The sequence below is a fragment of the Solanum dulcamara genome, chromosome 12 (assembly GCF_947179165.1).
Source record: "Solanum dulcamara chromosome 12, daSolDulc1.2, whole genome shotgun sequence".
Classification (NCBI taxonomy): Eukaryota; Viridiplantae; Streptophyta; class Magnoliopsida; order Solanales; family Solanaceae; genus Solanum; species Solanum dulcamara.
This window is the reverse complement of record NC_077248.1, coordinates 2,903,632-2,931,428: the sequence shown is the minus strand read 5'-3', so window position 1 is coordinate 2,931,428 and position 27,797 is coordinate 2,903,632. Positions and strand designations below refer to the sequence as shown.

The following is a 27,797-nucleotide window of genomic DNA, read 5'->3' as shown; positions in this document are numbered from 1 at the left end:
AATTTTTTTTTTTAAAAGGCTGGACGATTTTTTTTAAAGGATAATAGTCCGAAAAATACCCGAACTTTGATGAAATTTGTTGGTATGATACCAAATTTTGGACGGACCCTATTACCCTCCAGAACAATTTAATAGTACATTTTAAAAATATATTCGTGGTTGAGTTAAGTTTGAAACTGTTGTTTGGATCAAAATAGCTATTGAAGCATTTTCTTGTGCTGATGTAAGTTTAAAAGTGTTTATGTTTGCTAGTTTGTATGGTTGAAGTTAGTGAACTTGATTTTGTGTTGAATGTAATATCTTAAAGTCAATGAAAAATCTAAAATTTTGACTTCAAAATCAACAATAATGTCAATAGTTATCAAACCCACAAAAAATTGGATTAACTCAACCACGAATATACTTTTAAAATGCACTATTAAATACTTCATGGGTAATAGGGCTTGTCCAAAGTTTAGTATCGTAACAACAAATTTTATCAAAGTTCGGATACTATTATCCCCCTTTTTAATTATTATTTAATATTTACATAGGCAGGGCGTTTCAACTAGAATAACTAACCAAAAGGTCCCTTAGGGTTTACTGAAGCCAAACAAATCCCACATTTCTGTCTCTCAGCCGCTGAGCAACCAAAACGCCAAAATGTCAGTCGATTCATCGCCGCCGGTGGACAAACTCACCCTAAACGATGCCGTAGAGGAGGCCAAATTCTCCCAACGCGTCCCGATCCGTTCAATCGTCGGGCGTCCTGACGGCGGAGCTGGACTCGCCGGAAATGTTGTCAAAATCGGTGGTTGGGTTAAAACAGGACGAGAACAAGGCAAAGGTTCCTTCGCTTTCCTCGAAGTGAATGACGGTTCATGTCCGGGGAATCTTCAAGTAATCGTTGATGCTTCAGTTCACAAGCTTGGTGATTTGGTACTTACAGGTACTTGCGTACATGTGGAAGGTGAGTTGAAGCTGCCTCCTGAAGGTGCGAAGCAGAAAGTTGAGCTTCGTGTCCAGAAAGTTCTATCTGTGGGTACCGTTGATGCTGCTAAGTATCCATTGCCGAAGACTAAGCTGACGCTTGAGTTTTTAAGGGATGTTGTTCATCTTCGATCCCGAACAAACACTGTAATGATCTCTATCTCATTTTTACGACTCTCTTTAATGTCACAATAATTTATTCTAGAGGCGGATTAAGGATATAGTTCAATCACACACATCCACTAGTAAATCTGTGAACAAGCTTAGAGATATAAACATAAATCACCCAATTCTTTTTGCCTCTGCTGGGATTCATCCCCTGTTCGACTTCTCAGTATGCTTTCACCTCCATTACTTATTTTTGGACTGTTTTTTCTTGAGCCGAAGGTCTATAGGAAACCACCTCTCTACCTCTGAGGTTGGGGTAAGTTGTGTGTACACTTTGCCCTCGCCATACTCAACTTTGTGGGACTACGCGGGTATGTTGTTGTTGTTGGGATTCATCCCTCGAGATTTTTACTCTAAACTGTTGGGCTCACGCCATTGAGGCAATTGAACACACGCACACACATTATTAAGCTCTTATTTGTACAAAAGAGGTGAATTTGGTGGAATGATCATGTCATGCTTGGAGTTTAGACTCTTTTTTTTCGATTCTTTGTAATTTAGTACTCATTTTTCCTGTAAGATGTGAGGTGGCATATCTTGGACCCAAAAGGAATGGAATCAATATAGAGAATTTATTTAGCCGAATCCAACTAATTTGGAATTGGGTCGTAGTTGATTTGTAGGTGGAACAATTGGTTATGTTTCAACATAAATCCGTAGTTACTACTTAAAAGGTAAACTAAATGTAATCATTGGGTTAACATGAATGTTGGGGGTTTCTTTTTATTTGTTAACGGGTGTGTGAAACTTTTTGTTTCCGCAAGGACTTTATATTTTGAGAATATGCGTTTTGTTGTATTTCTTAGTTTTTTCCTCTGTGAAACATCTAAGAGAGACCAGTGAATAAAAAAGCATTGCTTTGACTCCTATCTGTTTGCTGACGAAAACTAAATGGTGTGTTATTTTTGTATCTGCTGTTAGATTGTTTGATTGTAACCCAGGATTTTACAATTTCAGATCTCTGCCGTTGCAAGAATCCGTAATGCCTTAGCTTATGCCACCCATACATTCTTCCAAAACAATGGTTTTCTTTACATCCACACCCCAATCATCACAACAAGTGATTGTGAGGGTGCTGGCGAGATGTTCCAAGTTACTAGTTTGATAAGTGAAGCTGAAAAATTGGAGAAGGAGCTGAAAGAGAATCCTGCTCCTTCAGAATCTGACATTAAAGCTGCTGAGCAAGTTGTCAAAGAGAAAGGTGAGGTAGTTGCTCAGCTAAAAGCTAGTAGGTCGAGCATGGACAAAACTGATCCTAATATTGCGGACATCAACAAAAAAATCAGTGCTGCAGTTGCTGAGCTACAAAGAGCTAAAGAGAATCTCCTGAAGTTGCAGGAGAGATCTAAATTGGGAGAAAGATATAGACTCTCTGCTGGTATTCCTAAAAAGGATGGAAAGGTTGATTACTCTGAGGATTTCTTTGGACGACAAGCTTTCTTGACAGTGTCTGGCCAACTCCAAGTTGAAACCTATGCATGTGCACTTTCTAGTGTGTATACGTTTGGACCAACTTTTCGAGCCGAACAGTCCCACACTACTCGGCATCTTGCAGAGTTCTGGATGGTGGAGCCTGAAATTGCTTTTGCTGATCTCCAGGTATTCGTGTAGTAATTTCTGGATCATATATCTGGACTGGTAACTTTTAGCAACAAGAAAGTTTCACTCAGTTAAGGAATCAATTTAAACTCACGTTCTCTTACTTGATTATGTTTCAAGTCTCTTACTTGATTATGTTTCAAGTTCAAATCACAGTCTCTTACTTGATTAAATTTCAAGTTCAAATTGCGGTCTCTTACTTGATTAAGCTTCAAGTTCAAATCGCGGTCTATTACTTGATTAAGTTTCAAGTTCAAATCGCGGTCTCTTACTTGATTAAGTTTCAAGTTCAAATAGTTTATGACTTGAGCTGCACGTTAATGACAATAAAGCAGAAAGGTTATATCAGACACTACATCTAGCACTCTTTGAATTTCTGAAGGGGTTCTTGTTGGGCACATTTCTTTAAGTTATCTGTTTCCGTTACTCAATTTGTATTCCTTTGGCAGGATGATATGAATTGTGCTGAGGCGTATGTGAAGTTTCTGTGTCAGTGGTTACTGGACCATTGCCTTGATGACATGGAATTTATTACTAAATTTGTAGATAAAGATGCTCTGAGTAGACTTAGAATGGTTGCCTCATCGAGCTGCCATCGGATAACTTATACAGAAGCCATAGATATTCTCGAGGTAGCAGCTAAAGTGAAGAAATTTGAAAATAAAGTAGAATGGGGGATTGACTTAGCATCTGAACATGAAAGGTACTCTATTTCCAGAGTCTACCTATCGGGTCTGCTCTGTGTATTTATATAGCTATTCTGATTCATGACTTACCTTGATTCTAGATATTTGACCGAAGAGCATTTTAAGGCACCTGTTATTGTGTTCAACTACCCAAAAGGGATAAAAGCATTTTACATGAAGGTGAATGAAGACAAGAAGACAGTTGCTGCCATGGATCTGCTTGTACCAAAGGTATTCTGGAAGAAATACGTCTAGATGAATGCTTTGATGTAAATGAATGGCAAGTTAGAGATCTCCGGTTAGAGAATCAGTAGGGGAGTTGAATGTCTGGAAAATGTTTTAAAATCTTGCAATTGGTCATCTGAAAAATGCTTTTAAGATTTTTCAAGAAATTTTGCGTGATTTTTAAAAAGCTGGTTGACCACATACAAATCTTGACAAAAGCTACATCTAAACACATTTTTATTCACAAATCTTTTTTCTAATAAGTTTCTGAAAAGCTTTTCCTGAAAATTTTTCAAACATGTGAGTTGTTATCTCTTGATCTCACTAAAACATTTTTGTACTTGGAGATATGTAAATTTTTGGTTACTAACTAAATTAAAACACTGTTGCTCGATGCGATGAACCCACATTTCGGATATCGTGACAGGAATTATACGACTGACCAGGCTGCACTGCATCTTTAGCATTTCTGGGAAGTTAATTAGAGAAAAAGATTCAGCTGTATTTTTTTCAAAAAACCGGATACACTTACCTGCAGTGGCCCTTTCCAGCATCTCCCTTGCGATTTTACATTTTAATATCATGAGTACATTTGTCTGCTGCTGCATAAGCAAATGTTTGTATTCCTCTGCAGGTGGGAGAACTAATTGGAGGAAGCCAAAGAGAAGAGGATTATAAGGTCCTCAGATCAAGGTATAACAGACAAATTTGCTTTCTAGTAGACAGCAAGATTATGTATCTGGTTATTAGAATCCAGAATCTGATACTTTTATTTGGCATATTCTTTGTTCTTAAGATGAAATGGAAGTAATTAACTTAAGGTAATAACAATGAATAAATGATGGAATTTTGATGAGATTTGCCTCCTTTTAATTTCAGGATACTGGATATGGGTCTACCACTAGAGCCATATGAGTGGTATCTGGACCTGAGGCGCTACGGCACTGTCAAACACAGTGGTTTCGGTTTAGGCTTTGAGCGAATGATTCTGTTTGCCACCGGGATAGAAAACATTCGGGATGTCATTCCCTTCCCTAGATATCCAGGGAGAGCCGATCTTTAAATGATATCAATAGACATGGATGCCTAGTTGTTGTTTTTAAAATTATGATACCATTTTCTCAATTGTAATTGCTATTTACAAGTTATAAACAAATTCAGATACAGGAAAATCTGTATCATATTGTAATCTCTCAGGAGAGGTGGGAGTAAGAGCGTATTTGCGGTGTATTTCATTTTACACTTGCTGCTGGGTTTACAAATGCATTCTGGTTTTTAGTGACTGATATTGTAGTTGGTTTTGTTAGACATAAAATATATCTTTGTTATTGGAAATGCTGTTCTTGATTTGATTCTGGAATTGAGAGGGTTTATATGTGAATGATGCAATTGTATGTATTTATCAAATATTGGAGAGGAGCTGCTTCCCAAATCTAGGCTGGTAGGAAGGGCTAAAGAAATCAATTGCCGCTACACTCTGTCTAGTTTACTTGTTACAACAGTTGATTGCTAGGCGGTATGTACCATTACTGAATGTTATAAAATTAGAGGTAGGGGAAGGGGAAATGTCAAAATGGGGAGGAGATTACAAGGTGAGAATCGAACCTGTACTCGAAAAAGTTTTGATAGTCAATCAATTGAGCTACTAAGATTTTTTATAATAACTAATTTTGAAATTATATCCGGGAGATGTAAGTTCATTTTTTTAAAAAAATTATATATATATATATATATAAAAGAAAATCTTAGGCCCGCCTATATGGCGCTTTCTTAGGCCTGCTATTAAATTATTTATTTTTTGAATTTTTTGAATTTTTTTCCATAAATTTTAACGATCACTTCTTTTAATCGCTTCTTTTAAGTTTTATTTAATTGGTTGCTTCCTAGAAGACGTTTCTTTAGTCTCACTATCTTCTACTTTTTCTTATACCACCGAGTTGCGGTCTGTGCCCCATCCTTCATGTCGTCTTCTTCGTTGTTTTCATCTGGAATGGTATTTATCTGTTACCACACAATATTTTCTTATAATCATAAGTGTACGCTTAGGAAAAAGGAACCTTCGACAACCCAAATACACCTCTTCACATCCTGTTTTCAATTAGAACAGATGCTCCCCTGCATCACTGCCTCATTATCTTCCGTTACAACACAATCCTCCCTAACATGTGCGGTCTTCGATTTATCCTTCATTCAAGGTAGATCTTTTTTCCCTCTTTCGAAATTTTAGTTTTTCCTTTCATGCTTCACTTTCTGTGATTTGCAGGTTCTCTTTCAAACCTCTGTCATTGTACGGCTTGAAATCAAATTGACTTCTGCAGCAATCGTTTATCATTTGGATCACAATTATCCTGAGAATGGTCATCAATAATTCTTCTATGGTACGGTTCGATAATTAAAAGGACTCCAAAATTTTATTATGTGTTTTCCTTTTTTGTATAACACTTGGATCTTGATTGTGCTTAGAATAATAATCAACAACCATATATGGGTTCTTCTTCGGTAGGATTCGATAATTAAAAGCATTTCAAATTTTATTATCGATTTTCCTTCTTAAAAAAATTGTGATTCAATATAAGTAAGGAGTGAGTGTTCAAATTGTGTTATTAGTTGAAAAGTTCTGGCTAAATGTAAGCTTATAATTAGCCATGTTTGTTAGATCATGTTTGTAAATTATACAATTTGTTGTTTGCTATATAGACTTCCCCATAGTTTACCTCCTACTTTGTCTGGAACGACTCATAACCCTCCTGTCAAAGCAGTGATTGTTCGCACTTTAGAAACTTTTTTTGTAGATATCATTCGACTTGATGTAGTATTTATATGGGTAATTGATAATTGTCGTGGAGTATGATTTTCAAGCTTGGATGTCCTGCTCGGACAACCCTCTAAAATAGATAAAAATAAAGATCACCTATCGAAAAAGCTTTAGTCTTATGATGGGCCCAAAGAGGCATTTGTGTTTTCATAGCTGGAGATTATGTGGTAGAAGAGAACGCCTCAATTTTTTCATTTATTCTTCAAATTAAATGAACTGTTCAGTCCGTCTAACAAAACATCATAAAAAGTATCATAGGGATACTATGGATTGCGCTCATAACACCCCCAAAGTATTTAATGAGGCAGAATGTAAACGGAGAAAGTCACAAATAAAATGGGTGAAGAATCCACCCGTAATATGTTTCATCTGTCTATCTTGGTATAGTGAGCTATCTAGATTGTCTTTTCAAAAATTGATATATAGCATATACCGTAGTATGTTTTATGTGCAACTTAGTAATAATACAAGTATGATTCTTGTGCAGGTCTGCAATTGTACATTCAAGTAATAATCCTCCAACACAACTATAAAATATTGCAATGTGCGCCACCGGCGAAATGTAAGATTACTATATACACTATATGTTATGTCCACTCATGGCAAAGTAAAAACAATATTTTTTCTAGAGAAAAAAGATTATTATCACAAGTGGCATCGGAATTGAGTTCAATGGGCTGATCAAACTTCAAAAGTCATAGTTGAGCATGTTGAATACATTTCTGAAGATCATGTTTGTGTGACAAGGGAGAGTTAATAGGCTATGAAATAAGCAACCAAATTATTATTACAGAGAAACAAAACTATAGATAACCTTTTGCCTCTTTCATTATGTTTCTTTCCTTTTTCACGAGTTAGTTTGCTACTTGACTTTCTCGACTACACCAAAGCAGTTGTCTGTTGCTTAACCATTTCTTGGTGCTAATAAGATGTTTATATATTTTGGGCTATTAATCATAAAATGTGTGATGAATTATACAATCTTTGAACTACTATTAGTTGCATATATGTGCTAATACAAGGCTTTACAACGTTTTAAACTTCACTTCTTGTAGCATTGCAAGACTAGCAATGATTAGAAGTTTACTTATTGAAAATGTCGATTACCAGACATTTAGCCCACACCTCCCCTCTCTTGGTGAAGGGATAATGTTTCATTCAATCTGGTTGATTCAATTTGTTTGAATTTGCTGGTTTATTCGAGACGTATTTTCATACTCTTTTTCCCATTGATATAGAATTTCAAGATCTCATAGTTATTTGTTAATTACTATAGAAAGCAGGTTGTCCACTTCCAAAATTTGGTGAGTGGGATGTCAGTGACCCAACTTCAGCTGAGGAGTTTTCGATCATATTTAACAAAGCTAAAAACGGAAAGAGGTCAGGTGGCAAGTCATGTTCGCCAACAAAGAGTAACTACAAGCATTCAACAACTCTTGGAAAGCCTTAACTAGCTTATATGAAAGGTTAAAATTGAGGTCAAGTATGAAATGTTATATACTGCCGCAAAGTGAGGAATGCAGCTACCATGTTAAAGTTGAAATGGTTGAAGAACATGCATAATTCATTGTTTTGTATAAGGAACCTCAAACACTTCTCATTTGCAGTAATTTATCCTCTCCTAATCCTTCTTGCGCTTAGATTGTGAACTTTCTTTTAAGTTGTTATTTTGAATGATATATGCTTTATTATTTATTTAAGGGAAAAGGGTTAAAAATGTCCTTCGTTTATAGTTTGCTCCAAAAATGTCTTTACCATCAATACTTTGGTCCAGAAATGATCTTAATAAATAAAAAAATATTTTATTCAAATTGTAAATGACTATGTTCAACCATTTCTCGTGTTTTAATAACTGCATACGTTACTTATAAAAACATATATATTATAAGTTAGAAAAGTAACTTAAGTCGATCACTTATCATTCAACAAATATCTTTTTTGTTTTGATAAAACATATTAACTTAAAATTCAGTTCACCAAAGAAACAGATGAATACATATTTACACCTATAGAAGGAGCCAATCAATCAGAAAAAATTAAATTTGGTGGACTTTTTTCTATTTAAAATCACAGCGACATTTGAGTATAAAAATGAGGTTATTATGAAAATAGAGGTTATAATAGTGATTCATGATTATAATATTTCTAATAATTCAATATCTTATAGATTCATTATTAATTAATTTGTGTCTAATCCAAATCGTTTCTTTATTAATACAATAACTGTTAGGACTTTGAATTTGGAAATAGTTTGTAGAATTGATTTTAGAACCGATGAATAATGTGATGCAATCATTAATTTAAGTTTTCGAATTTATATTATAAAAATAGAGAAATTCTCTATGAGAAACAATTTATTAATCGGATCAATCAATTTAATTACGATTTAGAGAAGAATAATTGATTTTTTTACCAAAAAAAAAAGGCAAATTGTTTCCTCTAGATCCATACTTCTAGAAAAAAAAAATACTACTCTTGTTATTTTAATTTATGTATTATGGTATATCTTTATTTTAAAATAGTTAAAATTTTCAACTTATTAATTTTTTTTTTAATAAAATGATATATAGACGCACAAATTTGTACAACTTATTTTAACTCGTGGGTTTTTAAAATATTTCTTTCTTTTTTTTAACTGTGTTCAGTAAAACACCGTTAATTTAGGATTTAAAAAAAAACAATTAATTTAGGAATGTGTGGACTTAAATATATTTTTAAAGAAAAGGAAAAATGGGACCCAAAACCAAAAATTACGAGGGTCTGTTTGAAAAATCACCTAGTAATTGAAATTTGTGTAATTATTAGGATAGTAATTACTAGCCTACTAATTAAACAGTCTAGTAATTACGATGACCTGCTTGTTTGTCATAGTGTAATTACAATTGTTCTGTTTGGTTGCACTAGTGTAATTATAAGGTTATATTAAATTTTAAAAATAAAAGTTAATTTTCTAAATTTAAAATTTATATTAGACAAATAAGGATCTTTATAAATGATATTAAATTAAATATTAATTAATAAACATATGTTCTTAACTAATATTATAAAAAAAAATTTATTTCTATTTTTTAAATTAATATATGTTAAATAATTTAATCAAATAAACTAAAAGTATAAGATTTTTATGAACAACATGAAATATATGTTTGAAAAAAATGTTAAAATTATAAATATAATGTCATAAAATTATTAAAATATTTGACAAAAAAATAATCTATCAAGTTTAAAATAAATGTTGTGCAATGTGAAATATCAAGTCAATAGTATTAAAATAAATGAAATTGAAAATATGTCATTCAAGAATTTTTTTTTAACATAATGCTCTTATATCAAATTTTAACACAACGTACATAAATATGATTTTAAAAATTAGAATATTAACAAAATTATTTTTTTAAAAAAATAGAATAATAAATAATATGAAAAATTGCATACACCAAAATCCTTACTCTCCCTTAGAAATTGAAGAGTGTAATTACTCCCCTTTAATTACACCAAATTTCACTCTTACCAAATAATTACTTGATCTACCAAACATGTCAAAAAATAAAATTACATCAAATTACAACAAATCTCAATTATATGGTGACTTTCCAAATATGCTCTAAAAGTTTGATGGAAACAAACAAAGATTTTGGTTAGAAGGACCAAGCCTAAATATTTAGAGCCCAAACCTAAAATCACACTAGTTAGGTTAAGGTCATTAATTTTTTTTCCTATTTATTGTTCTTAAATTTGCTAAACTAATTTCATGATTAAAATAATGTATTTACTGAATTGGTGTATATTTAATTAAATCATTGTATGCATTTCAACCGACTTTCAAATACTCTTCTTAAATTTCAACTTTAAATAGTTACTAGTGAAATTATCCGCGTGATTGTATATATTATAATTCTAAATGATATAAAATAGAATATAATATTTATATTTAGATTAGTGCAGGATATATAAAATAATATTGATATTTTTTTCATCTGAGACATGATATATTTTTTTAAAAAATCTTTTTTCAATATACAAAATAATTTTTTTTTGCATCTTTTTAAGTGCAAACTATTCATATGTTTATAGTAAAATAAAATATTTATTGTGGTAAAGTAAATGAAATAAGAGGTCATATTTTGAAATAATAATTTTTTATATTTTAATTTTCTCTATCTTTTGTAAGAATACTAAATTCTATATACAAATTCTGATTTCGTAAAAAAATTGAATTTCTTCGTTGTGTCTTTATTATTACATTCATTTATAATAATTTTTAAATATTTTAAAATACTATGAAAATAAAACACACAAAATTTATAAAAAATATTTAAGAATGGAAGTTACATGTAATATGAAGAGTTATGAGTCATTAAATATATTACTAATTATGCATTGATTTTATTTGTAATAATAAATTAATGAATGTGAAAATAAGGGGAGAGGGGAGAGGGGATAAAAAATGAACCAAAATAAATAAATAATTGATGGCTATAAAATATGTGTCATCTTATTATTTCAACACTTCAATTATATAATATATAGAAGATAGATTTTTTTTAGTTATATTATTAAGACATAAAAAAGTATATAAATCACTTACACTATTATATTGACAAAGTAATTAAAAAAATATATAAATACATTTCGAACAAAAAATAGTAGTGATGAAAACAGATTGTTACATACGCAAAACAAAAAAATGAATTATAGAATTAGTATTTTGTTTTATAATTATTCTTTTGCTAGCATAATAAAAATGAAACTCATGATCATTATAATTCTTTTGATTGAAATTGAATAATGATATTAATTGTGCTTCATAACAAAAAAAAGTAGGATAGTAAAAGACCAAGTGAGTAGTATTTTCAATATGAGCTCGTTTGGATTGGCTTTAAGTTAGTCAAAACCAACTTAAAGCCCCTTTTCAGCTTTTGGACGTGTTTGCCTAATGCTAACTTTAAGCCAGAAAGTTCTTAAAGTCAGTCAAAAATGAAAAGTTAGGATTCCTATCTTTTTTTTTCTAAGTGCTTAAAGTCATTTTCTTTGACCATAGAAATTACTTTTATATCCTTTATATTTTAACTAAATTCTCAAACTACCCTTTTTATTCTTTTAACCCTAAAATTCACATAATTTTTCTCATTTAAGCACTTTTATCCAAACACTCAACTACTTATTTATAAAAATAACGTTCAGCACTTTAAAGTTCTAAAAGCACTTCATACATAAAAGTTACTTTTTTTAAGCCCATCCAAACGGGCTCATATATCTAGCTTAGTTATTAATACAAGCCAAAGTTCAAGAAGGTTATAGCAAAAATAGCTAAGTTACTAATCTAAGTCAATGTAAGAAAATAATCTAGCAAAAGTAATTCCTAATTATGCTTCAAAAAAAGTTTTTCTTCTGCCATGTTCCTTTGCAAGTAGATTCGACACTATATTCTGCTCCCTAGCTATGTCCTAGCTATGTCAAACTCTTCATATGCTACAAATTGAATAAAAAATTTAAACATAATTATGAATAAATAAAATATTATACCAATTAAAAAATATTCATATTAAAGGAAAGAAATCTAAATTATACAATGTATCTACAAATTATTTTTTCAATTGTACTAACAATGAACAATAATCATCTCTTCAAATCTAACAAATATTATAATCAAACTACAGTATATGATTATAATGTTAGTGTCAACTGCAAACTGATTGTTAGAGAAAACAATCACTATGATACTTGTTTGGAGGATGATAATACATAAATTAATAAAATATTAAAAAAACATAATAGTACATGAAGATTAAAAAAAAGACTTGAGAATGACATATTTCTTACCTTCATGTACTTCTTTTTTGTTATATGTGAATTAAATCACAAACTAATATATTGAATAAGAGAGAAGATAATATTGAATATGAATCTCCATGAAACTAAATATGAACTTATATAGGCAAAATAGAGGAAAAAAAAGACTTGAAAATAAAACATTTGTTACATTCATACACTTCTTTTTTGTTACATGTTACTCCATTCACAAATCAATATGATGAAGAGGAGAAAAGATAATCTTCAATGTGAATGTTCATAAAACTAAATATGAATTTTATATAGACAAATAGAGGAATACCATAAGACACCATAAACTTACAAATTAAAATTTGGAGGTTATAGACATGAAAATTATGGGGGTTATGAATATTATTAAAAGTAAAAATTAAAGAAGTGTAAATCATGAATCCTTGTAAATAAATTAAATAATAAAAATATAAATTCTTAAAATATTATCATTTTATGATTTATTTATGATTAGAAGAAAGAAAAAAAGAGCAAAAAGAAAAATGAATTTATTAAGAGTAGACATTAAAGATATGTGAGTTATGAATAATTACTTCTTGTAAATTGGCATGTGAAGAGTCTTTTGTTCCAAATGTTCCTCCATTAATAAAATATTTACTTGTAATAAATTAAGTAATTTACTTTTACAATATAATAATTAATTTAAGAAAAAAAGCCAAAAAAGAGAAAAAAAATAAATATAAATGGAGGTTATAAAGAGGTGCTACATCACCTTGTGTATATTTCTCCTTTATATTATATATAGATATAGATTCTTTTTCAAGACCTACATTTATCATATAAAAATGTTACCTTCTTCTTATTATTTTTTTGGGGGGGTGGGGGTTTCAATTATGATTTGTTACTGAATATAATTCATCATGGAATAAACCACTAAACTTAATATTTATCGTTGTTGCCTTATATATACTATGAGGAACTATGCATGTAATCTACACAAAACTATACAAAAACAAATTCTTACGAATGTATTAAGTAAGATATACTCTTTGGATTTGATAAATATAAAACATTAATATTTTGTTTGATCAAGATTTTAGGAAGACAAAAAGATAAAATAAAAAAATTAAGAGAGTTAAGGTGTTTGATGACTTTAAGAAAAAAAGAAGAGTAACTTTTGAGAAGTACAGTAGTAAAAATAGTTTTTCACATATTGAAAAAAGAACTTTTTTTCTGAGAAACATTTATAAAATTTTGGCCAAATATAATTATTTATCTAATATTGACAAAAATACTTCTTAAATTCATTAGCCAAACACATTTTTAGACAAACTAATAATATTCTCAAAACATACTTTTAAAAGTTTGGCTAAACAAAAAGTGTTTTAAGAGTATCATTGCACTTACAATTCTTTTATAATATTACATGAAAACTTATTTTTTTTAAAAAACAGTTTGTTTGTATGTATATACATTCCAAGTTTAAGGTAATATACTACTCTTGCAAGATAGAGAATGTTTTGATAAGAATACTCAAAGGTTGATGTGACTTAATGATTAATGAAGCGTGTTGAGACTCGTGAGATTTCAAATTTAAATTTCAGCGAAGACAAAAATGTTGGACAATCTCAATAAATACTTACGTGCATTAGTTGTTACATACACCTAACTAAATAAGTAAACTTAAGAATTAATTAACAAATAAAATGATGTTAAGTGATACATAGAAGACATGTTTGTTATCTTCCCCGCAAATTCTTTCAATTGTTTGAATGCGCAAAACAATCTGTTTTCCTTTATGAAATCAAGAAAAGTCAATCAAAAACTGTTTTCCCAAAAGAAGAATTAGGCAAAGAATCAAGGAAATATCTCTTCATCGCTATAAGGTAGCTGAAGTTTGACATAAATAAAGAGAAAGACTTTTTTCTAAAATGCTAGATCACATTTTTCATGCTTCTGATTTCATTGAAGGTGAAAGGGTGAGAGATATAACTCCTAACACATAATTCCTTGGAGAACACTTTTCAAGGACATAACAATATTCTGTCACCGTGAGCTTAGGGCATTGGACTGGGATTCCTCCGCCACATGAAATGTCATTTGATGTTCTAACACATGATGTGAAAGAAAACGAGTCTTTATTTGCTTTATCAAGCATATTTTCTTTTAAAAAAAAGGCAAAGGATATGAACTTGATACCGCAATTAGGCGTGGTCCTACAAATTGTATATGTAGTAGGGCTGACTTCGACAAGTAGGCTTTCAACCTGCGGATTTAAGAGTTAAGTTAGAGGCTGATTAGTTAATCAACAACTTGGTGACCTTTGACACATTATACTTAGTTGCACACAGTATTATTTAAACCTTTCACTGACTAGTGACTTGAAATTAACTCTTGAGATCGGGTCCTGCCTTTCACTTTTCGATTCATTGCAAAGAAAGATTTAAAAGAAAAAAAGAAAGCTTTTAGTGTCCACAAGCCCTAGGGACTTGATACTTGGATGGATAGAGTTACTCGATATTTATATTTAAGTAGTAGCATAAATTGTAAGAGTATATTTGAATAAATTATCTTTAAATAGTTGTTTGACCATGAAATTTGATAAAATTTTAAAAATTTAATCTTTAAATATTTTCAAATTCCAAAAAATGAGTCACAAAACCTAAAAAAAATCCAAGTAAGATGCATATCCAACCACAACTTCAAGTTTCAACTTCAAAATTTATGGACAAAAGGGACCTTATTGGACTTATTTGGTGCAAATTTTGATTAGTTGGATAAGTTTTGAATACTAAATAATAATAATAATAAAGACATCAACATGAGTTGTGGTGAGATAGTTCAAGGTTTCTTGATCCTTAATCAGAGATCTCAGTTCGAGCCTATGAGAATGGAAAAAAAATCTTGTTGACAAAAATAGGCCTTGTAACACACAAATTTAAATTTAGTAAGACGCCAATGTCTTCGAGTCCCTAAGAATGAAAAAGTTCTCGTTGAGAGCGCTGCTCTTAAAAATAAGTTGTGCAACACACAAATCCAGATTTAATAAGACTCGTATCACTTTGAGCATTTGAGAATGAATGCAACACACGAATCTAAATTTAGTAAAACCTGTATCACTTCGAGCTTTTGAGAATGAAAAAATCTCGTTGAGAGCGCATCTCCAAAAATGAATCCTACAGTGCATGAATTCGATTTAGTAAGACCTCAATCAATTTGACCCTTGAGAATGAAAAATTTATATTGAGAGCGCACCCATCAAAATGAACTCTGCAACACACAAATTCGATTTAGTAAGACCTCAATCACTTCGAACCACAAAAAATTCTGTTGAGAGCGTTACCCCAAGAAATAAATTCTACAACACATGAGTTCGTTTAGTCGAACCTCAATACGAATACGGAAGATCCATTTTTTTTTTATAAAGGAGTCCTAAGACAAGTACATTAGGTTAGAGTTAAAACATGATAAGAGAAGGACAAATAACATTAGATTACACACTAATCAAGATTATCAGCACAGGTACCAAGGTGGTAATACAAAGGGGATACAATACATACAGCACAGCATACACACAGAGTCCCCCACTCATTGTTACTAACTATTTCCATTTCATTTCCATTCATTCAATTCAATTTTCCTAAAATCCATTTTTTTTTGCCTCACCGAATGTAACGTTACTTCATCCTTCATTCAAGCTCATGCCCTTATCGCCATATACGCTAAACACCAAAACCAGCTTCTTCTTCTCCCGATAAGATTTTTCCTCTTTTTTCTTTCAACTATCCATGTGGGGTTCTTCTTGATTTTTCTCTGAAAGATCTGAGATTGATCGCCGATTCTGTGAAAACCCATTTTCTTGCTTCAATTTTCTTGATTTTTTTGGTTCCATTTCTCACCGATTCTTCTGGGGTTTGCTGTTTTTGAGGTAAGATTTGATTTTTGTACCATTTTTTTATTTGGGTTTCCTTTTATTGGGTTCTTGGTTTTTGTGAAATGTGCCAAGAATGCTTATTTTTTGTTGGTTGTTTGATGATCGGTTGAGTTATATGTGATGGGATGAAGACGATCCATCTGGGGATTGTTTTTTTTTCCGATTATCTGTTTTGATTGGTTTGAATTTGTTTGAATTTATTTCACTGATGTTTCTTGCTGTTGTAGCTTTTTATTGATTACAAAAAGGTTAAAGCTTTCATATCTGTTGGAATTGAGCCTCTAGGATTGTTACTTAGATTTCTGTAAACATACTTCCAGTGTCACTTCTTTGTCTGGAAATGAAGGGAAGTTTTTGAAAACTTCATACTTGTTTGTGGGCGTTTCTGATTGTTTTATTAGTAAAGATGTTCCTTATCTGCATAACTGGTCCTTTTTAAGTATGTAGGAAATATGATTCTTCTTGTGTTGTTCATTGTAGACTTTTATGGGTAAAAAGTTTCGAACTTTACTTCAGAACTTTGGGAATTAATAATGTAAGATCATGTTTTATACATGGAAACTATGATTTTTCTTAGATGCTGTTGTCTTTCCTGGACTGAGTTCCTTGTGTTTTTGTTTATTGGTTTCTATTTGAAGTCTACATTGTTGATAATATTGGATTCTTGCATTCATAGTTACACTTTCTTTGGCTCTTATGCTGTGTTAACTCCAGATTTTCAAGGCAAGGTGGGTGAACCGAGTTGAGTGTGATTTGCATGGGTGACGATGCCAGAGTTGCGTAGTGGAGCAAGGAGATCAAAACGGCTTGGTGATCTCCAGCCTGCCCCTCAACCTGTTGGCCAAGAGGAAAACTTGGTCTTGCCTACTCAGAACAGAACTAGAAGAAGAGGTGGTGGAGGAAGAGGAAGAGGTAATGCAACTGCTATAGGAAAAGGGCCTTCAGGGACGACACGTGGAAGGCAGAGTGGTGCTGGTAGGGGTAGGGGGATTAGATTGATAGATTTGGACCCAGAGCCGCCGTGTGAGGTTCTTCCTCAAGCTGCTCCTGTTGGGGTTGCTGAGCCAGCTTTTAATAGAGTTGACGGTGCTGCAGATAAAAAAATTGCTATGGATGGTGGTGGAAGTGCAGACAAAGTAATGGGAGTTGAAGAAGAAGCAGGCACAACTCCTGTACCGGATAGGGTATCTTCCTGTTTGCTCTCAAGTCTCTTTCCATTTGGGTTCTTAACAGTTTACGGATGACGTGAATTGACAAACAACTTAAAGTTAACTCTTGCCTTGAAAGTGAAATACCTTCACATCATTAATGATAACATGTAGGCTAAATTTCTATTGTAAGTAGAGTTCTTAGATGAATGTTTGTGTATCTGGATGCAGGTGCAAGTGGGTAATTCTCCTGTATATAAAACGGAAAGGAAATTAGGTAAGGGTGGATTTGGGCAAGTATATGTTGGTCGAAGAACAAGCGGGGGAACTGAGAGAACAGGACCAGATGCTGTTGAGGTACTTCCTATGGCATAGTGGATCTTTTTCGAGCCTTTCTGACATTATTTGGATTATAATACAGTGATAATGATTCTCACTAGGTTGCATTAAAGTTTGAGCATCGAAATAGTAAAGGTTGCAACTATGGACCTCCTTATGAGTGGCAGGTGTACAAGTAAGCAAGCACGAACTCTATCTCAGAATCTTTGATTTTGCAAGCATGAATTCTATCTCAGAATCTTTGATATCTTTGTATTTTACTGTCTTCAGATCTCTTACTTATTATCCCATTGTGAACTTTTTTTCTTGACAGTACCCTAAATGGATGCTACGGAATCCCATGGGTTCATTTTAAGGGCCGACAGGGAGACTTTTACATTTTGGTAACTTTTGTTTTCATCACTTATAAAAGAATTTCTTGTTCTAGCACTTTAGCGTTACTGATATTTCCTGGAATTTTTTTCAGGTCATGGACATGCTTGGACCCAGCTTGTGGGATGTCTGGAATTCTTTAGGCCAGTCGTAAGTTGCCAACTTGTTCTATTTACATTGATTTTCCTGCACATACATAGGAATGCAGAACATAACAACGTACGACATATAAATTTTCTCGGGCATGCATATGTTGTAACCTGTATGTCTTTCTAATTGATGATCGTTAATCTTGCAACAGGATGTCGCCGAACATGGTAGCCTGTATTGCAGTCGAGGCAATTTCGATTCTTGAAAAGCTGCACCTTAAGGGGTAACTGTTGTCTCTTCCAGCAATACACATGTGTTTTTTTTGGGAGGGTCAAACAGCAAGACATGTTATTTCATCCTTTCGCTTTCAACACTCTAAACTCAAGAGTCATGTAGTAATAATGACCTATTTTTTCACATCTGATTTTTTGTTCTCACTTTAAGGTTCGTTCATGGAGATGTGAAGCCAGAAAATTTCTTACTTGGTCTGCCGGGAAGTCCAGATGAGAAAAAGCTCTATCTTATTGATCTCGGTTTGGGTAAGATGCATTATCATGATCTTCTTTTCTGTTTATCACTTATATTCTTTTCATGGAGTGTACATATCATTTTGTTTCTAATCTAATGTAAACATTGTTGATCCTGTCAAATTGTTATGACATGTTGAAAAATACCTATCAGATTAATTCTGCTTGTAGGTCCACTACACTTAAAGAATACCATTTCTTTTCATTCGATGTTAATCTTGAGTACTGTTCATGATGTATTATTGGTTAATGCAGCATCTAGATGGAAAGATGCAGCATCTGGTCAGCATGTTGAATATGACCAGAGGCCAGATATATTCAGGTTTGTTTATAGGGCATGTAACTTGAATAATCTTGGGCATACAATTCAACAACACTATTAAATGTGGACTCATATTTTTGCTTTGACAGGGGCACCATAAGATATGCAAGTGTGCATGCGCATTTGGGTCGGACTGGAAGTAGAAGGGATGACCTTGAGTCACTAGCATACACATTAATATTTCTTATAAAGGGAAGGTTACCATGGCAAGGCTATCAGGTTGGTTGTTATGTGCTTCGGTAAGTTGTTTTAGTGGTTTAATTTTGTCTTTTGAAGCTTTATCATTTCCTTGTATTTGTTGTTTTGAGTTGTGATAGGGTGACAACAAGAGTTTTCTTGTCTGTAAGAAGAAAATGGCCACTTCTCCAGAGTTGATGTGTTGTTTTTGTCCGGCACCATTCAAGCAGTTCCTTGAGGCTGTGACAAATATGAAATTTGATGAGGAACCAAATTATGCCAAGCTTATCTCTTTCTTTGAGAGTCTTATTGAGCCAGTCACATCACTACGGCCAATAAGAATTGATGGAGCTCTCAAGGTTTTTATCCATATACGTGCATGTACATGTTTGCATGACAATATTGGTTTCTCACTCACCGGTTACCTCTTGTCTAATCAGGTTGGGCAGAAGCGGGGAAGGTTGCTAATAAATTTGGAGGAAGATGAGCAACCAAAGAAAAAAGTACGATTAGGTAGTCCGGCAACACAATGGATTTCTGTTTATAATGCACGACGTCCTATGAAGCAGAGGTAAGTTGCTATAAATGAAAGTGTGATAAGGAGTTTAAACATGTCTGGTCATTCATTTAATTCAAAAAAAAAAAAAAACACATCTGGTCTTTATTATAATTCCTTAAAGAGGTACCTCAGTGCCTGACTTCTATTTTGTCTTGGATCTTATCAAACTCTAGACCTCCAAATAAAGTCTTTTAATGATTTAATTAGTTATGCATCTAAGTTGCCATAACATTGCAACTTAGATATACCTATTTGGTGTGTGTCATAAATTTGGCTTGTGTAAGAGCCTATGCCAGTTGTTGGATTCAACAAGTATATGGAATAGACGTTCACTTGCTTGTTGCCTCATGTCATTTGTTTATATGGATTAGATGTTCACGTTGACTTGCTTGTTGCCTCATGTCATTTGTTCTTTTGTTCTTTCTCAACTGTATATAAAATGGTTTTTTTTGAGAGGTTATATATTTGACTAACGCAAATTAGATTTACTATTCATATAAAAGGGCAGCCCGGTGCACTAAAGCTCCAGCTATGCGCAGGGTTCGGGAAGGGCCCGACCACAAGGATCTAGATTTACTATTCATATATACAGCATATATTACAGGAATACAAGTAGGTTTGCAGGTTTAACATTTTAACAAGTATGCTTCTCGATTTTATGATTCTTGGGTTGGTCGTTTTTGGATAATCTGGCCTATGAAAACATTTGAGAATTATTTCCATGGGTTAGTTACTGCATCTCTGCTGGTCAATTTATTTTTCTTGAAGTTTGCACTGTAACTAACTCTTTCTTTAATTTAGGTGTCCTTTCTACTTTTGTTTGGACATGTTATACATCTTGTTTAGGTTGACAGGATTAACTTTAGAATAGTGTTGAGAGATGTAATTGCGTCCTTATATTTGCATGGATGTTTTAGGTACACTTCTGATTGTTTTTTTTTACTACCATTTTGTCCCTTAAGGTGAGAGAAGGAAATCAAAGTGTGAATACCCTTGTGTGCAACCTTTTTGGTCCACCTTGAATATCTTTGACTAATATTTTTCTACCTTCTATTTTTCAATGAATCATATTATAGAATCTGGTAAGACCGGCTACATTCTTGTAGAAACTGTTTGATTTGGTAGGTTTACGTATGAGGACTGCAAGTGTTATCTCACTTTCTGGATTAAGTGAGATATTCATGAATTGAGTATTTATTACATAGAACATGGATATTCATGTTAAATTATCTTCTTAATGCATGTGATTCTATATTAGTGTGAGTTGCTGATAGAAAAGTATCATGATGATTTTATAGGTACCACTATAATGTTGCTGACACTAGGCTTAGGCAGCACGTAGACAAGGGAAATGAAGACGGTCTTTACATCAGCTGTGTGGCCTCAGCATCCAATCTGTGGGCCTTAATCATGGATGCAGGAACTGGTTTCTCTTCCCAGGTTTATGAGCTTTCACCTGTCTTCCTCCATAAGGTTATCATCTCAATCACCTTGCACTTACATATTCTATTCAGTGATTATCTTTGACTCTCTTCTTTTCGTGGGTTATACTCGAACAACTGTCTGACTCTGTTGCTGGTCTTATCAGGATTGGATAATGGAACAGTGGGAAAAGAACTACTACATCAGCTCAATAGCTGGTGCAGCTAATGGAAGTTCCTTGGTCGTTATGTCCAAAGGTTAGATATTAAAGGAAAAGTGATTTGAATGATTCACAATTTGAGGTGTTTACAGAAATATCAATTGATGGACTTCTCCCTGTGGAATGATATGGTTTCCATCTTTCTATTTTTGGTGGGAAATCTTCTTTATTAGGGAGATAGAGTCTGTGCTTTAATTGTTTTTCACTTTGTTGCACTAGCCTACAGATCTGGTCTTTAGTCAAATGGCAAAGGATGGAAGAGAAAATAACTCTGTTTGGAAAAAAGCAGTGGATTGATTTTCGCTGTTTAAGAGTGGTCATTCCTGCTTGTTGGTTTATGCAGCTTTAGATAGAGAAAAACCAAGGTCGAAAGGGGGGCAAGTCGTGTGGTTCTCTGATGGAACAACGGGGATGTTCATGTGGTTCAGTTTCTACTTGATCTATAAAGCTTAAGCATAAAAGGTTTCCTAGTACAAGTGTGACCGGGAGGTGAAGTGGGATGTTCATGTGGTTCTAATACTGAACAATAGGGATCTTCATGTGGTTTGTTCTCTTGCTTATAAACATTGTCAAGTAGAATTATATGCCCCTTGTAAGGGTAGCCTGGACCTGATGATTAACTCATGTCTTCAGACCTTTTCCATAGTGCAGCCTTCTATGAGATGTCCTCAAATGTGAGTTGTGCTCTGGTGGAATTAGAATACCAAATAGCAATTTATCACCACTTTCCATTAGTTAGCTGCTGAAAAAGTAGGGCAAGTTAGAAAGATTTTTAAAAAAAGTAGGGCAAGTTAAGACCATAGACTAGCCTGGAGGCATTCATTCAGTGGTAAGGACGTAGGTAAGGACACATCCTGGGATGCATGGATTGGGCGCATGTCATGAGTTCAAACCCTGTTAATGACATGAAATGTATTTAAGTGGGAGCAGGGTAGCCTCCTTGTTTTGAACCCGTGAACTTACTTGGATATCTTGGTTACAAAGAAGAATAAAGTTGAGACCACAGGCTAATGGTTGACCTGTATAAGTATTTTAGTCGTGGCTGCCTCAGAACATTTTAGTTCGGTCAATGCAACTGTAGCTGAGTTATTTAACCTATTTTTACCACTGCCTAGTGCGCTGACACTTTCTCGTTGTTGTTGTCCTAGTGTGCTGTTTCTTTTGAAAAAATTCCTTCTTTTCGTTTCTTGGATATGGTAGTCTGCTTTTCATTTGCATGTTTCTACTTTTGGCCTGTAATTAATATTGACAAGAACTGTAAAAAATTTATTATATAGCTGTAGATGCTATAGTATTTATAATGCAAATAAGATCAAATGGGATTTCCAAGCCAACAGATAAGAGAAAAGGTGTGCTATTACTTGAATGAGATCAATGCATGCAAGCATCTCATGATAACAGGGTGTTAGAGCTACAATATTTAAATGGTGTTAGAGCTACAATATATGGATGGTTTTTATTTCTGGTTTATTATGAGTAACCCCTCTTTTTGTATTTTCGGTTTGTGAGCTGTATTTTGTTGCTAAGATTATCCGCTGCAGATTGTTTACCATGAATAGGCTTGCTGTGAATCAATTTGATTTGATTATTGTTTATTGTTTTGTAAACAATCTATTAATTTCTCTGTGCTTGATGAATCAGGAACTCCTTATACACAACAGTCTTACAAAGTGAGTGAATCTTTTCCTTTTAAATGGATAAACAAAAAATGGAAAGAAGGTTTCCATGTAACATCAATGACCACTGCTGGCAGTCGCTGGGGTGTGGTGATGTCCCGAAACGCTGGATATGGGGAACAGGTGAAATAATTTTCTTTCAGTTGTCACTTTACTGCATTTCTTGAATTCCTCAACAATAGTGGTTTAAAGAAGATGACTTTATAGGTTGTTGAGCTAGACTTCCTTTACCCAAGTGAAGGAATACATCGACGGTGGGAAGGTGGTTTTAGAATAACTTCTATGGCTGCCACTGCCGATCAAGCAGCTTTCATATTGAGCATACCAAGACGTAAAATGATTGATGAGACTCAAGAGACTTTGCGGACATCTGCCTTCCCAAGTACCCATGTAAAGGTGACGATTCTTTTGCATAACCTTGCATGTTTACTGTTTGCCTTGATTTTCCTAAAATCTAACAAGTGGAGTACTTGCAAAAGAAGTTTTGATGGAATATATCACGTACTCCCTCTGTTCCATTTATAAGACGTTTCTTTGACTGACCCGGAATTTAGGATGTTTGTTGGGCTTGTTTATTGTATTAGTCGTGGGAGAAAATATGAAAATAATGGCTTAAAAAGTTGGTTTGATAGAGAAAATATCACATCAAAGTTTTGAGTTTAAATAGTGAAATGAATTTGAATTCTTGAAAGCTGTGAAAATTGTATTATAACAACATGCGGTCTTTGGCTGTGCCTCCATTGTCTATGTTTATAATAATCAAAGTTCCGTTTTCCAGGAATTTGTACGCTGCAGTTTGCGTATCTATTATGAATGTATTCTTTTCGTTCTTCCCTTTTCTACTTTAAAATTGTTTGCATTCATTTGGCAGGAAAAATGGTCCAAAAATCTTTACATTGCATCAATCTGCTACGGTCGAACTGTCTGCTGACATCAACTGCTGAGTTGTTGACGATCAACGATCGTAGTCACTTTATCTTTGGAAAGATTTGGAGGATGAATTCAGCTGGTCTTGTGGATTGCCTCCAAAGTGAGTCCTTATGATTCTTCATGTAAAATCTTTTGTTCTGTTGTACTGTACAACTGTGTAATGGGAAAAGTTAAACGAAAGTTTAGAAGTTTACTGAGCTAATGTGGCTGCTGCATGCTGGCCAAGTTTATTCTAGTGTTAGCAATTATGGCTAAGAAATGGTTGATTGCTGAAAAATATTTGTACCTTTAAATTGGAAGGTGTATTTTTACCATAATCCAGCGAATTGATTGCCATGATCGATCGACTCGACTGACAATTAGGCCTCTTGTTTGTCAGTTTGCTGGTCAGCTCCAGTAAGCAACTTTTATGGAATTGGAAAAAAAGGAATGATGCGCCATGTTTTCATAAAGCATGCTTGGAAACCGTGTATTTTACCATACGGAGGAGGGTAGCTCGGTGCACTAAGATCTCCCTATGCCTTGATTATGGGGAAAGATCGATTTCTATATCCGTATTTAAAACCCATGTCAAATCGTATGGTAGAAAGAAAGATTGATTGGCTATTAGCTTAGTAGTAGAGCGCTCTTGTTGTGCTTGTTCTGTGAGCTCAACCACATAGGTGGCTCAATGTGTTTATCTGTGTCTGACCCTGTGATTTGGATCGTACAAGACAGCATGGTGTATTTCTCCCTTTCGAATCGGGTTTGAAACTAAATTCCTATTAGCTAAGAAAACAAATGAAGAGACTATGTAAAAATTTCTTGGCCACCCTTGAACAGTAGATCCCGACATTAAGGTTATTTCACAGCTTGACTCGGTGATCTCCTGGTCCAATGTGTGTGCATAAAACTATGGATACAATAAAAATTGTATCTGACGCTGCAATGTATTTCTTCGAAATTATTTTTCCGTGAATGATAATTGTAAAGCTTTTTATATGGAAAAAAGGGAGTTAAAGTTAACACAAAAATTTATTGGGATTAAATGATCATCAAGCACAACTATTGTTGGTAAATATACAAACTACTGTTACCAAGTGCTTACCATTGCTCTAATAAGCAATATTGATAATATTAACAACAAAATACACACACCCATTCATCAAGATTCATAATCTAAATATACAATTTACAATAAAATAAACCTAAAAATTCAAAAAAAATAAACTGAAAAACTTAAGCGCAAACTCGGATGTTTAAGATTATTCATCGCGAGTTGGCTTCAAAACCATAATTCATCGAGTTAACTTGTCTTGCCTTACCTTACTAATCTAACTTAAAATCGAGCTAATATATGATCATTGTTTCAATTAACACGATGAAATAGTCGATAAAGTTGTTGCAGACGATGTTCTAGGAGATGATGATGATTGTTTCAAAACAACTGGGGATAATATGCTATTTTTCCTCATTTCTTCTTCTTTGATTAAATCACCTGCGAATATTTCCAATTTGTCCAAATTTGTTTTTTCCACCAATTTCTTCCCTTGAAATAATATGGATTCCACATTTTTCTGCCTTAGCATTTCCTCAGAAATGGCCATTGATTTTCTCATTTTTTCATCTTTTATCATGTGGTGTTTTTTTCCAATAATTTCATTTCCTTGTATTCTAACATAGTTATTGTTCCTAAATTCTCCAAATGCCATTGATACAGCTTGATCTACCTGCATTTGTAGGTAAAAAAAAAACGAAAAACATTAGTCTTTATTACACTGACGATGTAAAAAATATTTATACAATTAGGTTATTTGAAAATGAAATATTTTTGGAATAAACACATTGAATGCTGAAATTACGTATTGAATTTAATTTCTTGTAGTAGATTCATGAGATTATTCCAGAAAAAATGAAACAAAAAATATGAAATAATATTAATAGTTGTTACTAATGCCTTACTAAGTTCCTTCCTCCATAATTGAAGCTCGGAGAAGGAAGAGATAAAATATAACTATAGTTAACTCAATTTAATACTAGCATCATTAATAATCTTTAATAAACGATAACCTAAAAAAAAAAAAAAACAGTCCAATCACTCATTTTTCACATTAGATGTTCATACTTAATGCAAATTCTTACCTAAGATTCCAAATTATTAAAGTTCCTAATAAACTACTAGTATATAGTTAGGTACAAAATTTAATCAAAAGATATTGTGGACCATTTAATATGTAAATTAAGTAATCCAAGGTCCCATGCCAAAAAAGAGAGAATTTTTTTTGTATAATATAACTCATTAATTCCAAAGCACCAACTTTGTTTAAGGGTTCCCATTACTTCATATTGAGACCATTAAAATTGAAATTAACATAATAAAGTAGGTAAAATGTGGCCTAATAAAGATAGACTCAACATCAATCACATCCGACAGAGATCACATAAATACTTATTAGCAATTATTATCACTTCTTTTTTTAATTAAAAATAATTTGCATGAACCAAAATATATATACTTACCATGTCGGCAGCTCCATCTCCGGCGATCTTAACAAACGCTGCCGGCAATGACGTCATTTTTCCGATGCCGGAATCTGATTCTCCATTTCCCAAAGAAATTACTAACAAATCTTCAACTGAATTAGCAAAGGGGAATTCTTGTTTATTGTTAAGAACATGAGTGATAGCAGCAGCCGTTGGATTATTCATGGTGACTCCACCACCAACGGCTGTGATCTTTCGTCTTCCATCAACTGATTTCACGTCCACCGCATGATCAGCCACTGTGGCCCCACATATATCCGCCAGCTTAAAATCACAACCGTCCACTTCCAAAGCATCAGCACGCGAGAACAGGAACGGTGATCCTGTGGTGAGGTCGTAGCAGGGGATTAAAACTGCTTTTACAGTTTCCTTTAAAGTTAAATCGCCGAACACGTTACTGAAAACCTTCACCGGCGTCCGGAAAACGCGCCGGAAAACTCCATTTGAAGAAGATCGGGAGATTTTCCGGCCGTTATCGTTTAGGAACTTGAGAGCTTCCTCTGCTGTGAACAGAGGAACCCCATCTTTCCCACGAGTGAATAGAAGACTAGCGAGGATCCCGCCGGTACCGGAGCCGGCGACAACATCGAAGAAATCGGCAATGTGGGGGTTATTCTTTCCGGTTTTCCGACGAAGGGTTGCTTCCAAATGGGCTAAAGATTTAGCGGCGAGTATGCCATTAGTTGACCCACCGCCGTCAATAGAGAGAATTCTGATTTTTCCGGCGCTGACATTTTTGTTTCCGGCAAAGGGGGTGGAGAAATTAAGATTTTCTCTGCATGCAGGAGAAAGTTTTGGGTCATTATCGTAGCTCAAGAGGAACTTGTTTTCTAGAATGGAGAAGATTTCGTATGTTAATTTGTCAACTTCTAAGTTGGAATCGATCATTGAGATGGTAGAAATTGCAGCTGCTGCCATTTTTGTATTCGATTTTGTAGTTTTTTTTTCCTTTTTGTTGAAGAATTATTGGTTTGAGAAGAGAGGAATGGTGAAAAGAACAGGTAGACAAGTGTGTATATATATAGATATATACACACATAAGAGTGACAGAGATATAGAGGACTCAAACCGCAGGCCGCAGGGTGTTTTCCCTTTGGCGGGGTTGGGGATGGTTAAGGGGTGGGGTTTGGGTGGGTGGGGTTTTACATTTTTTTATTTATATTTTTTTACATTATCATTATATTTTAATGAGTATGTTGATTTATGTAGGGTTTAATTGATAGGTTGAATGGGAAATTGAGGGAAAAAGAAGTGGAGAGGAAATGATATGTTCTCTCTTATTTTATTAAATAAGCTTTGGTCCCACATAGGT

The 27,797-nt window shown here is 33.4% G+C and overlaps 3 protein-coding genes and 1 long non-coding RNA gene across 5 annotated transcripts; 3 read left to right on the top strand and 1 right to left on the bottom strand.

Moving 5' to 3' along the window:
- The first annotated feature begins 550 nt into the window (after positions 1 to 550).
- LOC129877799 (asparagine--tRNA ligase, cytoplasmic 1-like) lies at positions 551 to 4,982 on the top strand. The gene is made up of 6 exons (XM_055953334.1): positions 551 to 1,116; positions 2,095 to 2,736; positions 3,186 to 3,439; positions 3,524 to 3,653; positions 4,282 to 4,340; positions 4,527 to 4,982. Exons 1-6 carry the CDS (start codon positions 643 to 645, stop codon positions 4,708 to 4,710), a joined length of 1,743 nt encoding a protein of 580 aa, XP_055809309.1. The 5' UTR covers positions 551 to 642; the 3' UTR covers positions 4,711 to 4,982.
- A 590-nt stretch (positions 4,983 to 5,572) lies between these two features.
- Positions 5,573 to 8,087, top strand: LOC129877800 (uncharacterized). The gene is made up of 4 exons (XR_008763617.1): positions 5,573 to 5,842; positions 5,911 to 6,025; positions 6,950 to 7,024; positions 7,739 to 8,087. It is a non-coding gene; the product is annotated as an uncharacterized LOC129877800 (long non-coding RNA).
- Positions 8,088 to 15,791: 7,704 nt separating this feature from the next.
- LOC129875905 (casein kinase 1-like protein HD16) lies at positions 15,792 to 24,301 on the top strand. Of its 2 annotated transcripts, XM_055951144.1 has the most exons (17): positions 15,799 to 16,174; positions 16,895 to 17,364; positions 17,560 to 17,685; positions 17,769 to 17,842; positions 17,981 to 18,050; positions 18,134 to 18,189; positions 18,341 to 18,412; positions 18,574 to 18,668; positions 18,912 to 18,978; positions 19,068 to 19,197; positions 19,296 to 19,514; positions 19,596 to 19,726; positions 21,013 to 21,187; positions 21,303 to 21,393; positions 22,998 to 23,155; positions 23,240 to 23,428; positions 23,904 to 24,301. In XM_055951144.1, the coding sequence occupies exons 2-17, from the start codon at positions 16,948 to 16,950 to the stop codon at positions 23,961 to 23,963; spliced, it is 2,130 nt and encodes a 709-aa protein (XP_055807119.1). In that variant the 5' UTR covers positions 15,799 to 16,174; positions 16,895 to 16,947; the 3' UTR covers positions 23,964 to 24,301. The 2 variants fall into 2 exon arrangements, with proteins under 2 accessions (XP_055807118.1, XP_055807119.1); XM_055951143.1 differs by having other exon boundaries at positions 15,792 to 16,174; positions 19,296 to 19,726.
- Positions 24,302 to 25,090: 789 nt separating this feature from the next.
- Positions 25,091 to 27,516, bottom strand: LOC129877482 (patatin-like protein 7). Its single transcript, XM_055952993.1, has 2 exons — positions 26,462 to 27,516; positions 25,091 to 25,671 (listed from the first exon to the last, which is right to left on the bottom strand). Exons 1-2 carry the CDS (start codon positions 27,401 to 27,403, stop codon positions 25,315 to 25,317), a joined length of 1,299 nt encoding a protein of 432 aa, XP_055808968.1. The 5' UTR covers positions 27,404 to 27,516; the 3' UTR covers positions 25,091 to 25,314.
- Positions 27,517 to 27,797: the final 281 nt, after the last annotated feature.